The 17068-nt window shown below is 35.8% G+C and overlaps 1 protein-coding gene across 4 annotated transcripts in view; it reads right to left on the bottom strand.

Annotated features, from left to right (window-relative positions):
* SLC16A7 (solute carrier family 16 member 7) overlaps positions 1-17068 on the bottom strand; it is an 80646-nt gene that overhangs the window by 20771 nt on the left and 42807 nt on the right. For all 4 annotated transcript variants that reach the window (XM_054276644.1, XM_054276653.1, XM_054276662.1 and 1 more), the window contains exon 2: positions 13255-13497. In XM_054276644.1, coding sequence (XP_054132619.1) covers positions 13255-13468 — 214 coding nt within the window. In that variant the 5' untranslated portion in view covers positions 13469-13497. The remainder of the gene's footprint in view (positions 1-13254; positions 13498-17068) is intronic.

The raw sequence follows: 17068 nt of genomic DNA, 5'->3' as shown, positions 1-17068 counted from the left end.
ATTATAATTATAAAAAATTGAAAATAAGAGATATGTAGTTTATCTAAGAGATAACTGTTGAGAACTAAAAAAGCTAAGCCCCCCACCCCCTAAAAAAAAACCAAAAAAAAAAAAAAAAAACCCTGAAGAATTAATGCAAATATTGATTTTATTTCTTCATAGACATTTTCCATAAACCATGTTATTGGATATTTACAAAGGCTTTCCTTTTTTTCTTCCTTCCTCTTCTTCCTCTTTGAGGAATGGCTGCCTTTTCTAAAAATCTGTGTGTATTCACATGTGAACACAAAAATTGTAGATGTACATTATTCACCACCTTCTATTTATTATTCCCTATTATCATTCATTATTTTCATAACCCCTAAAAAAATCCATGGCTACTTTTCCTGGAAGCAGAATAACACTTTGTCAATTCTGCCCAGAAGAATTTTAGAGAGCAAAAAGTTATAACAATTACAATAGCCCAGGCTATTGAGTAGTTCTTGGGAATGTATTCTCTCCAATTCAAACCAATAAATTTTTCAGATAATGCATTTTCACTGAAAGATCCAGCCAACTTCAGTTAAGATTAATATTATCATTTGGATTTCTCTGTCTTCTACAAATTACCCATCATATTAAAGTTCATACAATATCCCATTCCCATCCTGCACCCCATCCTACAGTTTATTTGTTTTCTTCCAGAATAATATTATAATTGACTCAAGTTAGAAATCATTCCTTAGATACGGTTGCAGGCAATAATATGTAATTTCAGAGAATGCACAGGACACTTGCTTCCTCTCCGTTACTCCTTTATCATATTCCTTTCTGCTCTCAGTTTTGCACTGTATAATTAAACTCCAAATGGAAAATACTGAATCTATTACCTATGATGTGTCTCTGGACCTCTTACTTTGAATTATGGATCATGAGTGGATCATTAATTCTCATCTACATATTTAAAAAATGTGATGAGAAGTATAAATCTGGATGTATGTATTTATAACTTGGAAGTGTCCACAGAAGTCATCACATTTAGGTCATTGTCAATAACATTGTAAGATTATTTCCAAATGCACTTAACACATTAGTACCATCAGGCTTAAACTCTATTTTATAGGAAAAAACCCCAAAACTTAAAGCATTATCATTTTAATTACAATTTTTTTACTAATATCCAGTAAAATGCATATGGCATTTTTCAGTGCTAACATTTAGAAGCCTAAGTGTGTCAGTTTCCCAAAATCCTTTACAAACCATGAATTAGACCATAAATTAAGCCATAATTTCTAAATAATTTGATACTTTAATAAAATATTCTATTTAGTAACAAAATAAATATTTAATGATACATCTTCCCAGCGTGCTGATGGAATGGGAACATGGAGGGAAAAGCGAAAAGAGAAAATGGAAAGTTGAGGGGAAGAGAAAGGACAAACAAAACAGAAGGGGGAAGGGAATTTATCTGTGTTTTAAAGATACCATATAAAATGGGAACTGAGCATTCTCATTAGATTTTGGCACCTATTTAGAGTGTAAGTGGAGACAGTGGTAGTGTATTAATGGGATCATACTAGCTCCCCACTATTTTTCAAAATACATTCAGTTGCCAATTAAAACTGAGACTCTGTGAAGCTTCATTTGCTTTGGTTTTTTCCCTGTTTTCAGACAAGTGAAAAATAGGATGTCCTTATATTGAGAAAAATCTGTTAAATTATAGAATTATATATAAAGTAAAAAACACTGACTATTTGTCCTCCTGATCAAAAAGACTAAAAGCAATATAAACTGTTAAATGCCTAGAAACATGAAGAAAAAAAAATCAAAATTAGAATAATGAACAGCTAAAAGTTATCAAAATAACTCTTGATCGAAAACAGTAACAATATTTATGTGATGTAATGTTTTTCATTTTTTTCATTGCATGTTCTTTTCAACTGCTCAAATTAGTAGCCTTTATTAAACCCTTAAAGAAGTGGAAATTTTGAGGACACCTCAGTCAACACATATAAAATTCTGAAAGTGTCCCAACCCAACCATTCTATGAGCCTATGAATTCCAATTTGCTTTAATTTGAGACAACCTATATTTAACTGCTTTCTAAAAATAATATTAAGTAAAACATTTACTGAATAATAAAAAATTTAAGAGTGGTTTCTAATATCTTCTCATTCTATTTTCCTTGCATCTCTCTAGCCTTTTATGGACAAATACATGTCTCAGAATAACTCTATACAATGAAGTTGATGGAGAAATCAGATACATTTCTTAAATCTTTACATCTGAGTAGATGTCAGTTTATCTTTGCATATTCCCATACCCACCTCACATATGTTTTCTCATCAGAGCTGAATTTGCCATTGAACTGTCACTTTTAGATTTCCATCTGCTTTATAAAAAGCTTTACTTGATGTGGTTTCAAATTTTTAAATTGTTCTCTGTGTAGAGTCACATGCCATTTATTTTGTGGACTCAATCAAAATTAGAATAAGTTATGACCAAGTTAGGAGTGAAAGAGTCAGGAAAAAATAGTACAAAAAGCCTGGGACTTGGACAGAGGAAAAGAAATATATTATAAGGGAGTTGGACAAAGGCTGTTATGGCGTTTGCATTTTGGCTGGACTAGAGAGGAAACAACATTCATAACATTCTCTACACAGTCTACATTGTAGAGCAGAGGATGCACCTCCACAGACAATATTTTCTGAAAGTGTGCGGGTGGGAAAGTCTGGGTCGGCTCTGCTTACATGAACAAGGAGTATTTGAGCTCTGCTTCAAAAAACAACGTGAAGGGGCTTGGTGACCTCATCCCATCCTCTTGCACCTGAAGATAGTATTTGTGTGGCTTTTGAAAAAAGAGGGGGTTTTTACCTGCTGTGAAGAAATAAAGCAACCTGCCACTGGCAGAAACCTTATTCTCCATCTACTAATGTAAAGCAGCTTTCTTCTAATGACTGTGATGCATCATAAATTCAAAATAAATTAGTGCCCATTAAAATACAGGCTTTTCATCATTTGTATTACAGATACTGCTGGAGCATCATGCATTTCTGGAGCCACCTTTCCACTAAAGAATTATGATGACATTCTTCAGCAAGAACATATTAAAATAATCCAATGAAATATACCTACTTCTGCAAAGATTTACCATGTGTGCCTGTGAGGAGAATATTACTGAAGTTTACTGAGGAAAGTAATATTTTCTTCCTACAAGAGGAAGTATGTTTCTTTTAGTAAGTTTTAATGCATCTTACTGGAAAGCAATTGGTCAGAACTTTGCCTGATGTAGACAATGTGTATATCTGAACACCCTGTCAGGTAATTTTTTATAACATCAGGTGAAATAATCTGGAAGAAATTCCATAATACAAATTTGTTCTTGTCTTAACCCCATTTGCCACTTCAGCTCTGGCTCTCTGAGCATAGGGTCAAGTGCTTTGCACTCAGCTTACTGTTTACATTTGAGTAAGTAAATATGAAGAGCTTCCAAATCACAGTGGCAAATGTAACCTTGCACACTCTTTCCACAGGTATAAGCTATGATGTTGTGTAAAACACAAGAGAATCACTCCCACATATTTTATGTGGCATGCTAGTTGATTTTTAAGGAACAATACAGAAAATTGAAAAAGCATTGCATGAACCAACTTTATACTTTAACATCAATTTAATTCCCAAGATGAAATAAAAATTTCAAGCCTCAGAATTTTCAGTTAAATTAAAACTCTTCAAAAAACTCACTCAGATATCTCTACTGTGTTCTGCCATATAAATAAACAAATTAAAAATATAACTGTGTGGCATTACCAGGAACTAATTCTTTCTCTTAGCTCAAAATAATTACAAACATTTTTTCCAAGGTTATTAGGTATCATATTGCATATCATTATCAAACAGTCTTAGGAAACTTGCAACTCACAGTTTCTTATTTTAGTATAAGCCCAAAGTGGTGTTTATTACTGTATATGCAGTCACCTAACACACACTGAACTCTCTCTGAGATGAACTGCCACATCTCATTCTGTGAGGTGTAGTCCTCTGAGTGATTGTTCATGTGAGGGGGCTCGAGCCCCTTAGAATCATCTCCAATGTTGACTACATTCTTTTCCCATGTGAGAGTCATACAATTTCAGGTCACTACCTGGAGATGTTTTGTTACAGAATCTGTTGTTTCAATGAATAATCCGTACAGTCACAGTTCCTGATTCTTGATTTCTCAGAGAACTTTGCAGCACCAGAGCTCTATGGAATCCAATAAATTAAAATCCAAGTTAGGAGATTCATACTTAAGGTCAAATTGTATTGTGTCCTTAGATTTTTGTTTTCCATTTATGAAGCAGATATCAGCTTACTAGCAAATAAGTCAGAAGTTGTATCCACTTCAATAAAGTGAATACCACCAGCTTTGCTCAAATCTTGTAATTCTTCAAAGCTAGTATTCTATACTTTATTTATATTTTATTTGGGGGAAAAGATATGAATCATTTATGAAACATGTCTTTTTAAGGTGATTATAAACAAAAATGAGATTTTAATGAATGCCTCTGAAATCATCAAAGTCATTGAAGACACATTGTCAAGAAATCTAGGTTGCAAACACACCTAACTATGAAGATATCTGCATAAATATATAAACATGCTTATATGTTGACTTGTTGACTTTAGGTAGGTGAAAAAAAAAAATTTAACTTTGAACTTTATGAGATCACTAAGGTATTTAAAATGAAGCATTTTTTGAAGGATAAGCATCAATGCTCATACTTGGAATGGAGCCCCAGGCAGTTGTTTTAGATGTCTCTGATAAGAGAGTAACATCATCAATGAAGCTATTCCTTCTCTCCAGCTTTAAACCCTTATGCTCCTTAATCGAATGTTTCATGGTACCTATTCTGGAATCTTCGTTTCTTATGGATTGTATAGTTCCTCTAAAGACAGTCTTTAAGTTAAATATCGAGAAGTAAAACCTCCTGCACTTTGTTTATTTACTTGCTGCTCTGAAAATTACAACCATTCTGATGAGGCAAGTAATAGCAGATTCATTTACCTTATTATGTACACATAAAGCTCATCAATGCGACAAAAAGGAGAGATTAATTTTGCAAGTTGGGTACATACCAGTAACTCAAATAATTTAGACCAGCACTGCTCTAGAAGCTTTTCTGAGTGAAATTTTACTTCCAAGGACATAAGATTACTCTACCTCCTAGGGAAGGCTAAATAGGACATTTTCTGCCTTCTCTTGTGCCAGTCCAATCTTGAAAGCTTGTGCAGAGTTCTTGGGAAATCCTGCAAACCTGGAAGCAATATATGTGGGACAGAGAAGCTCACCCTTTTAAAAGAACTACAAATTTCACTCAGGCAAGTTCTGTTCCAGGAAGAGGAAAGGATTCCTCCATAGGAGAGCAGTATGAGTACGGTTTGCAGCGTGACAAAGTTGGTGCTGCCAGCTGATACCGATAAGAGAAGTGTTTGGGGATCTTGTTACAAAGAGACTGAACTGTATTTAACTTTTAAATCATTCACAGAGCATAAGAAAATATATCAGATCCACGGATTTCTATCAGCTTATAATCAGCCACAGAAGAATGTAAACCTAGACAATTATTAAACAGGCCAGTTGTGTTTTTTTCTTATCTGCTTATGGAAGAAAGGGAATTACAGGTATGAGGAAAGTCATTGCAAGGGAAGAGAAGATTTACAAGCTCAAAGGTACTGTTAAAATTACCAGGTATTTTCAATATGGCTAAAACTAATGCAACTGAGTCAGTGTCACTGGAACTTGGGAGAATTATAACCCATTCAACATACAAGAAGATTAAAGAAGAAATCAAACCTTAAACACAACAAGCTTAAAACCCCTAACGGCGGGTATTTATCTCAAATAAGAATGTTCTTAAATTTCAGGGTCTCTAGGCAGCAAAATATAATGTATTAGTGTTGGGCAACAATCATGTAGGGTGGCATCAACTCAGCTTTGTGGAGAATTTGAACTTTACCTCTAGATTCTTTTAGTACTCAAAAGCCAAAGAAGTCTTTGTATTTGATGTGTTTTGGACATTTAGCTTCAGAAGGAATGAATTAGAAATTCCCATCTTTATTGACTGACAACAGAAGGTGTCTAGACAGCTGGTCAGATACAGGTGCCTTTGCTGAGGAAGATGAAACACATGAATCCTGTTCATATTATCTCCAGCTACTATTGCAAAACAGCTGTAAGGATACCATTACTTTCTTCAAAATTTTCTAAAAGTTAAACCTCTTAATGATACATGTTTCCAAGTATTACGCATAGAAAACCAAACAGACACACATTCTCATCATCAGTAAGAAACTGTTAAAAGATGTGTTTGAACTATATGAGGAAATCAACATCTTATTTCACAATAGAGTTCCTGTTTTAATCACATTCTTTCATTTGGATGTCATGTCATAGTAGATATTCCTCCAGACAAAAATCAGGTAGAATTGCAATGCAAATACTTAACTGTTTCTTGGCAATGAAAAAATACCGGCCAAAATTTGTGGAAAAGAAAGCTAAGATTTTCTTTGGCTTGTATGCACCAACAAAACATGTATTACCTACTAAAGCTGCATTTGTTTGTATTCTTGGAGGTACAGAATTTCAATAGAATATCACTATTAGATTAAAAGGTTTTTGACTCCTAAGAAATGCTTCATATGGTTTATACATTTAAACACATTTACCATGGTTTTTGCAAAAATCTTCAAAATTAGTGAATCAATTTAAAGAGTACCTAATATAATGATAAAAAAACATTCTAAACCATCACATTTTTTTATTTCTGCTGTTCCTCTGGCATCACCATAAGCCTGTCACGAAGTGTCTGGCACACTCACCTCTGCTAATGACTGCATAACTACATATCTTGAACCACAGTACGTCTCAGCTGTTGCCATTTGATACTGGCTTAGAATACCTTCTAAACATATCAGTACAACTCTGTTTTCCTTGAATATACTCTTCAAAATAAACAAGGAATAGTTCTTAGACATTCCAAAACAATGGACCAGTAAAATTCTATAATAAGTTCTTTGTAAAGTGCTGGGTTTACTCTTTCATTTGAAGTGCTGGGTGACTACAATGGTATACACAGACTTTTCCTTCCCCACAGTTCTTCTCTGGTATCTGCATAAATGTCTCATGATTTCCAGTTGCGCTAGACCATTGTTCCATTACCTTTGAATTACCCAACACACATCACGAACACAGCCATTGTATGATCCACTGGAAAACTATATGGGAACTAGTCCAACATTTGCAGTACTCATAAAATAAGCATTCTTTCCTCAAAGTTTTACAAGCTCAATGAACATATCAAAGGCCACAGTTTGTCCCTTGATACCTTTCTTAAACAAACCCAAAGTTTTAGCTCCTTAGAAAATGATGCATGTTATTTATTATTGTTAGACTTTGACCTATTAATTGAAACTAAGTGGAAATCAAAAAAGCATCATTTTTGCAGATAAAAAGCTGTCAATATTTATTTACTTATTGAAATCCCGGCCTGTAAAACCAAATTAAGATCAAGACAAAGTCTTACAAAGGAGAGTTATTATTAATGTTTATTATGTAATCCACATTGCCTACTTTTATGTAAATGAAACCTGTTTTAGTAAAAGGCTCAAGTTAATTAAATTTAAGTTGCTGCAAATATTTCTATAGAAACATGGAATTGTTAAAGTTGGAAAAGACCTCCAAGATCACCAATACAACGCTTAACCCAGCACTGCCATGTTCACCTCTAAAGCATGCCCCAGGTGATCATATGTATCAAACCATGACAAATACCCTGTGGCTGGAACATCAAAAGAGGTTTGTAGAAACACAGTGGGAACTCATATAATATCTTTCTGACAACTACTCAAAATTAACACAAGCATACAATAAGAGACAAAAAACTCCTTATTTCTCCCAGTGGAAGCATGTCCTTAGCTTGAGATTGGCTTCCTAAATGTATCCAGATCAAAGCAAAGCCCTTTTTTCATGAAAACTTGACAAAACTTGATCCACATAAGGCAATGAATATTTAGCAATTAGATCTTATCTGTTCAGCAAAATGTAACAAGTTGCAGAGTAAAAAACCATCTTGTTCCTGTACATAAGGTGACAAATCTTTTGGAAAAGAAAATTTATAAAACCATCTAAAACAGATACGCTTTTTGGGTTTTTTTCACCTTTCTTCCCTTGACCATTTTAGAGTGTTTTCTAAATGTCTAGGAAGACATCTCGGTTTAAAACATCTCTGTTTAAAACATGCATTGCTTCTGCAGAACTCTACCATATAATGTCCAGTTTTACTAAAACTCAAAGCCTTGCAAGAAATATAAGACCTGGCTGTATTACCCTTCACAGGCTTTAGCATTCAGGTCTTGTTTTTTAAGAACTGAACTAATGTATATTTATAATATTTTGTTACTCTTATCTCCATTTGCTAGTAAGAGTCAAAATGCTCTGTTCTTGTGAAACCTCATTACAACTCCTTTTCCTTTATCTGTGAGTCTCAAATTAACTTGACATAGATGCTTTTCATATATCTCAGGCTAAATGTGAAGTATTCCCTTATGCCCATGAGGAACTTAGAAAGTTAGTAAGTTTTGCTTTCAAGGGCACTCTAAATGAGGTTATTAAAATGCAACACTTTGCATATTCTGATGGGGAAAAACACTTGCCCCTGACAACAAAGGAGATAGGTCAATTCAAGAAAGCTTCTCAATCTCCATATTGATGGCCACTGAATTCCTTGTGCCAGTATTTGTAAAACCGAAATTAGAAAATGTTATCAGGAAGGAAGAAAAGTGTAGGAACCCAGGTTCTGCCCAAAAGTAAAAATCCATAACCATCTGTTGTTTGTGTTACATGGATTTCACAACTGTCATCTCCACCGTGCACGCCATTTCATCTTCACAGCAATATCACCACAACACCCACTGAGATAAAATCACAAATATTTTGAACATACCATATGATATGTTATTTTCCAAATTAATATTAGAGAAAGTCAAAATGAGGACTTCTCTGTAGGTTACTTTTGTGCTGTCAGATGAAAAATCCTTCAAGAGTTTGCTATTGTTTGGAAACACTTAACTTCAGACTTGAATAACTTATGCAATACTGAAGAGAAAGGAAGATATAAGTGCTACCTTTTTAAAGAATAAGTGTGTTTTGAAAAATTATAATGACCACTCCATACACTTATATAGCAGCTTTATTCCAAAGCAGTCTAAAAATGTATTTTCAACTATTTACTCAGAAACATTATCCAGAATTTAAATGAAACTTTTATGTTTTCTGGACTTCAGACCAGCAAGACTGTCCCACATTTCACACCTGGGTATGGCTTGAAGGATTTATCAGCTCTCAATCTAATCTTCACAACCCAATGTTACACCAAAAAAGTACTTTTTGAGAAAACAAACAAACAAACAAACAAACAAACAAAAGAAACAAAACCCGCAAACTGAAACTGTCCTCGGAAAAATGATAGAAAAAGAGTTAAGGACCAGCGAGTGAACAAACTGCTTTTTCCCTGAGGAAATCTAATACTCAAGGTCAGTTCTGTCTGAAATCACCAGACCTGTCACATGGCTTTCATAGCTGCCACTGTGGCTCCTATCAAACCCACACTGAAAGCAATGAAAACATTTTTACTGGAAACAGATCGAGCTCTGATAAGAAGCTCCTTAATCACCTTTGGCTGATAACGCTGCACAAAGTGAGAGGCACAGTTTTGAAAAAGAGAAGAGTGAACTAAGAGAACTTGAGGTCAAATGTATTTGACCTTTTTCTTTAATTCCTTAATTTCTCTGTGTGTTGGAGCAGGCATATTACTCTGTAAGTATAAGGATACATATATATTTTATATACATAGGAATACATACATGCACACGCATTTTGTACACATATCTGTTCATACACATGCAGGAACACAGATTGTGCTGTCAGGATAACTCAACTAATTCCATTTTATCTCAGCTTCTGTCCTCCAGTAACAAAAGTCTGGTGGTCCCAATCTCAGTCCCTTGGGTGTAGGAATCCATCACAAACCCATCACCCCTAATTTAATGCAATTGACAGTCTCTGCTCAAGAGAGGCAGAAGAAGGAGTTACCATGGAGACTGAACGACTGCTCTTCTCCAGAGGATGCTTTTATCAAGCATGGCCTGAACAGTAGAGGCCGTGCAATACTTGTAACCTTAATCACATCACTGGATCTTGCTTTTTGGGATGCCTTTTTAGTAAACTCTAACAAACATCAAAAGGTTGGGGGGGTGAGGGAAGAAGGAAGACAGAGCTTAAGAAAACAAGCAAACCAACCCCCTAAAACACAACAGAAAACAGTATGAAAGTGCATATTGTACCAGATTGAGAGAGAAAATTAGTTTCATATTGATTTGATTTATCAGATTTGTCACCTCTGCCCGATGCTTTCCTAACAGGGTGAATGCTGTGCTTGACCTATTTGCTGGAATTAACCAGGACTGCAGGAGACCATATGGATTGCCAGATGGTCTGCTACAATTTAATGCCATTTATTCTAAGTATGAATTAAGTGATAAATATAATTAACATTCTTTTAGCTCCTTACTGGAGCTTTTTTCAGAGACATTGAAAGGTAAGTTAATACCTTGTTGCAGAAACACAGATGCCACCTAATTACTGCAAGAGGCTGCAGCCTCCAAAGCAAAAAGTGTCTGCACAGAGTCTAACTTATTCACTGACCCCACTGTGATGATTAATAGGTTGAATGCTAAGCTGTAATGAGGATGACAGATCTTAGATGTTTTCAGGTTACCTTCATTAGTAGCATGATGAACAGTGTTCATTGCAGGCACACGTAGCACACTCCATAGTAAACAACGCACCTTGTACTTGTGGCCTGAACGTGTATTTCACATTACAGCACATCAAATGTGAAAGAAGAATCAAACCACCTTCAGACAGTAAAAACAATGAAGTGATTTCCTTCAGAAATGTTTTTCCGGATTGCTATTTCATATTCTGCCAGTGATTGTCTAAATGGCCCAGTTATTAGGAAGTGATCCTAGAGAAGCTTTGGCTTCAAAGAGTGTTTATATCAGGCAGGGTCGTCACTCACAGCATTTTAAAACCAAGAGTCTGTAACAAGATATCCAAACAACTCTGCTTACTGTTCCTCTGCTGATAATCTTTGTAGTAAATGGGGTAGGTGTCAGCAGAATGAATAGCAAACCATTTTGTAGTTTTTAATGTCAATATAGAAGCGCAGTAAGTAACTGGTAATCAGAACAGTCAAAGAAGTACTAGAGAAAAGGCAGAAATACTGAATCTTTTGTATTTAATAGGAAAAGTTGTGCACATTGAACCTTGCAGATAAAAATGACCACAGTGAAATGTCCTGAGATTTGCAGGTGCACTGTTAAGGTAACCTGGGTGAACTTTGACCTGACAGAAATGGCATGGATGAAATGCTACGCAGAGAACACAACATAGCAGCACCTCCACTATTGAGCAAACCTGCTTCACATTGTTACAGGAGCTCAGGATCAGCAAGTCACAGCATACAGAAAGCAGAAAAATTATCCAGCTTTTCAACACCTGTGCTCTTCCCATACAGATGGGAAGATGAGTTCAACACTTGTTCAGAGGTTGCCACAGTTACTCAGGTACACTCCATCTCCATAGTGCAAGTACTGATGCACCCTTAAGAAAGTGCTCCATTAGAGGGGACTTGAATGCCAGGAGATATACCCTCTTTCACTCCACTCTTGAATGCTTCAAGTTATTTCTTCACCTGGTGAATTTTGGTGAATTCACTTGACTATTGTCGCTGGTTCTATAAAATCCTTTAAATTTCTCCACCAGCTTGTGAGGAACTCACAATTTTCTATTAGTATACGAGTAAAAATAGTATCAAAATATGTCAATAGCATAATTTTGTTGATACTGATACCATTTGTCAAGACATCTTCATAAGGTCTCTGTGACTGACAGAATTTGAAAAAAGATCCATTTTTCCATTGCAAAAGCTAATGCTCCAGCTTCATGACTGTAGTCAGACAGGGAATAAGAGGGAGTTGGAGAGAGCAATCCAGATAGCCTGATCCTCTTTGTAGGCATGCTCCTTACTTCCCCTACTACTAGGGGAAGTAGTAAGTAGGTAGTAAGTAAGGTAGGACCATTCATGTGTCAGAGTATAGCGAGAATGAAATAAGAGATAAAAAAATCTGCCATGCTGGAAATGACACTTTATTCACCCTTCAATAGATCATTTGCTGGACCTGACAATACTGCACTTTACTATTACATGGATACCACTTCTGAAAAATACTGGAACAACACTCCTCAGCGATTAAAGAGCTTCAGTATCAGTAAGCCATCAGCACAGTGTTTTCAGTCTCTATGTCTATACATTCACACATATGTACATATACATACACACACGTTTGTAAATTTATCCATTTAATTGCTTCATCAGTGCAATCAGTCAGATGCTCCACGTGGTTATCTCTTAACATTAAAAGAAAGGGAAATGCCAGATCTGTTGCCTGAATTAACATAATTCACACCTTTGAACTGTCTAAGTGTTTTGCCTAAACAGCAGCTAGCTCTCACCAATACTTAAAGTAGAAAAAAATTCTGATAAAATGAAGAAACCATGCATGATTTAGCAAGTTAGTCTTTGGGTTTGATAGACACAAAGCCTGTCAAAGCAGATCTGACACTTAGTTCTTAAACATAGCTTTATACTTTAAAATCCTTTTACATGTGTCTTGTTCTTTACTTGCTCGCTTGCAAGAAGAAAGGTAGCAGAGAATTTATGTTCCCTGTTCAATCCCAAGAATAAAATTGTCTGCCTCTTAGCTGTCATACAGATGGCATGTTTGAAACATCACTCTTAGGACAACTAAGGACCAGATATAAACCCTTGTCTACAGAGGAATACCTGTGCCTCATGAACGAACCCTCATTGCCATAATAATTTTCTGTGATTAAGCTTCATCATTGGATATACTGAGAAATCTCACCAAGTCAGTCGAAACTGACCAAATTTACTCCTAGACCCAGAAGAAATTATTTGGGCAATGCTTTGTTGGGAAGTTTTACTCTTAAAAATTGTGAATTTAGAGAAAGATTGCAAAATCTTTTTTTATTCAAATTACTTGAATCTTAGGTAGAGGAACAAAGAAAAGGCCCAAAGGGAAAAAATGCTTTAAGACCATATGAAAAAAACAACCAAGCAAAGTTATTTACTAATTTCAGGAATGTCTTACCTCCTGCATACATGACAGCAAGCATTATTGATGATATCCAAGCTATCTCACTATATGATGTGTGGAAGATCTCTTGTATTTCTTTGAAGAACACTGTGATGGCTTTGGGGAAAGCATAGGAAAATCCAATGGAGATAAAAGCCCCAAAGACCACAACCCATCCCCAGCCTCCATCAGGAGGTGGGTAATCTGGTGCTCCTGTTGCAGGTGGCATTTTTGGTCTCTGCCTCTTCTCCAATTAGACTGAAAAACAAGGAAAGAAACAGATTGTCAAATATTTTTTCATTTTTTCCATATCAAACTATGTTATTCAATAGTCATCTGCAGGGAACATTAAAAACCCTTGGAGGAAAGATCAATTTCCATCTTTCAAGGGACCACAGAACAAGAGTACCTGATTTTAGAAGCAAAAGTTGTTTTGCAAAAAAACTTGTGGCAAGAATTTTTCCAATAGCCTAGTCAATATGTGGCAACTGTTAAAAAATCACTCATCTCAGTTGCTGAAGTTGCATTTGCAATTAGTCACTTATTGCAAAGTGACTTGTTTGTGTGGGTTAATTTATGTAGCTCTGCAATCTACAGTGTGGAAAAGAAACAATTTGAAAAAAGTTACACCTAAATTATAACTAAATGCTATAAATAAGTGCTAGTGAGATTTATTGGTACCGCAGCAATATCATCATCAACAACAGAGAGGAACAAATTGCAAACATCTGAAAAGCAGAGATCTAAGCAGAGATTTAAAATTCCCTCTGTATCCCTAAAACAAATATGTAATATTTAAATTCCACATTTTACTCTTAAGATTTTGATATTTTGATGTTGCTATTACTTGCAGGAGCAAGGTAGAGCTTGATGGTATTAATTTTGCTGTTTCCACATATTAGAAGACACGAGGAAGCTTTTCACAGTGCTTCTATAATTTAGAATTGATCTTAAGAGCTGCCGCCACAATGATACTTTACAGAGGTTCTAAGAGGTGTAGCCAACACATTCAGGCAGCTCAAATCCACACAAAACTTCTGAGGCCTGAAATAAATCTCATATTGCTAATATCATCCTGACATCTAAAACTTTACTTTTTTACATTCTTCATAACTTTTTTAGAAAATATGTCGTGGTGAAAATCCATTTTTTATTTTTTTTAGTGATTTTTTTCCACTAACAAATCCCGTTATTATTAAACACTGAACTGGAGTTTTTTTCAGCCTCCACATACAGTATGAACTGCAAATTCTTCTTTCCTCCCCGTTTCTTTCTTGGGCATTTAGGCAACATTACTCTTGATTGGTCTCCTGCCATACTAGTATTCAAAACTGTTGATGATAACAGTGAGTAGGTTTCTGTTATGCTTATGATTACCAGCAAGCCTCTCCATGATTCTTTCTGTGTCACTTACAGCATTTTCCAATTTCTCACAGTAAACTGCATTAGCAGTGGGAGTGAGATGATTACTTTAACAAAAATGAAAAAAAACCAACTGTGTCAGCTTATACTTCTCTCTTGGGATAGTGCCTGGAGTACTTTTAGGGTAAATGCCATGTAGCACTGCATGCAATATATGCCACAAAACAAGCAAAATATTGTTTTTAAGATTACCTATTACTAGGCTAGCCCTGTGATAGAAACCCAGTGTACTTTTGATTCTCCAGTTCACTGAAGCTCACTGTAGACATCAGTCTCATATAGGTACAATCTCATATAGGTAGCACATCACTGGGGAAAGCTAAATCAATGACTAAAACATCAGGCTTTTAGGCAAAATTATAAAAGCCTAGGTAGTTTGGCTTCTGCATCATATAACTGAGATTTCCTGCTGGCAGCAGTAGATATCTATTGCTCTGTACACAGAGCATATAAATCTTTTTATATGCATGTCCAGAAAGAACTTCTGGTATGTTCTTTGTTTCTGCTTATTCCAGCCTCACTTTAATGTTAGTTCACTGAGAAAACTCAGAGAAAAACCTGGGCCTGTCACTAAAACAAGTTGGACAAACAGAAACAATTCTGGTTGCTGAGACTGAACTTTTGGAACACCATTAAGCACTACTTTCTTTTTGCTAATAAAGATCCATTAGAAGGAAGAGTATCTCAGAAAGCCCACTGTAACTTAGAGCACAAATAAAACTGATCAACTGCCTGTTCAAGAGCAGAAAAACTCAAATTTGCCATAAAAAAGCAGAATTCTATTTCTGGGAGTTAAGTGGAAGTAAAGAACAAGAGTTTGCCGCATCCATCCCCAAAAAACTGTTGTTCTGCTCATCTGAGAAAACTTTTAGTTGTTTAATGAAAAAAGGTTAACTATTGTTTTCTTACACTTCAAACGCTTGAGCATATTTGTTTTCATATTTAATATTCACATGACAACACTTCTATCGCTATTATGAATTTTTGGGATAGCAAACAAGATCAACACATTGCTCTTCATAAAAATGGAAAGGGCTTATCAATTTACTGAGGAAGCACTCCTTTTCCTAAAAATAATACAGAAGCACTTTGAAAAATCACAGCCACCACATTAGTTAAAAGAATGCTGAAGTTCCTGAATGTCACTAACCGTTTGGAGACATCCCACTATATCCACCCCTTTAGGGTAGAAGAACAGGCTCTGACAGTTCAGTGCTTTCCTCCCTTTAAAAACTTCACAGTAAATTACAGCAGCATTAAGGAGACAAGACAAGGGGCATTGGCTGCTCCTGTGCCTTAGCCTAGAGGCAAACTGGTGCAAAGGCCACTGCATGGTCCTGTCTGCCAACCTACAGTGGGCATCATGCTGCCACAAAGAAGAGCCTGGATCATAGTATCTCACACCTCCTGTTTATTCCACAAAGTAGAGCTAAAAATAGCTTCCCTGATATTCCTTTATGATCATCATGGCCAATATTAGCTCCAGTCAATGAAAGGGGAAGAGGAAAAAAATAACAAATGCATGTTTGTACCAAGGTGAAACTAAGTTTTCATTTTCTCACAAACATTAAATCCAACATCTCACACATGCTCAGGATCTAAAGTGGTATTCTCCTGTAAAATCTGCATTTAATGTCCTGCTGCAATTCCTGAAACTGAACCCCTCCTAAAGAAGTCTAACCCATTAATATACCCAGCTCTAACCTAAGCCTAACTAGTAATATTTGAGTAATATATGTAGTATTATGACAAATCAGCAACCAAAAAAACCCAGGATTTTACATTAGTAGACACAAATGTTGATAAAGGAAGAAGCTAGAGATGGAGGAATGAAGCAGTGATAATCAAAATGCCTTTTCAGAAACTCTTATAGGTTATTACAGGCTGTGAAGAATAAAAAGAAATATGGCAGAAATCCTAAAAACAAGCATGTGTGACAATGTTCACGTGAAGGACACAGTACCAGACCAAAATAAGAAAAAAAAAGAAACAGCACTTGAGTAAATAAAGATCACCACCAGTGTTCTTAGTCAGTCATATGAATTCTGTCATGTGCTTAAAGCTAGCAAGAGAGCATTGCTGGTACCCATGCCTTTATAGGCAAGCAGTGGGCAAGGAACACTGCCTGCCCCCCCCCCGGGAAACAGCAGGGGAATAGTGACTGGAGTGGGTCCTGAGTGAAGCCATCAATCTCACTTCTCGCTGTCAAATACAGAGATTCCTCAGCCTTTACATACCCCGAGTCAGATGTGCACAAGGATTTTCTCCTAAGCTCTTTCTAGTTCCCCTGTATAAATCCCATCTATGTAAGCACTGAACAAGAATGCAGTTTACTGTGAGAGGAGCTGCACGTGTCTGCTACCAAATAATAGGAGAGAAACAAGAGGACACTTTTATAACATATGAG

Source organism: Melozone crissalis, unplaced genomic scaffold, assembly GCF_028551555.1.
Source record: "Melozone crissalis strain CALT ecotype California unplaced genomic scaffold, PUWL_Pcris_2 ptg000004l_1, whole genome shotgun sequence".
NCBI lineage: Eukaryota > Metazoa > Chordata > Aves > Passeriformes > Passerellidae > Melozone > Melozone crissalis.
Note: the sequence above shows the minus strand (reverse complement) of the source record. Positions and strands in the feature narration are given on the sequence as shown.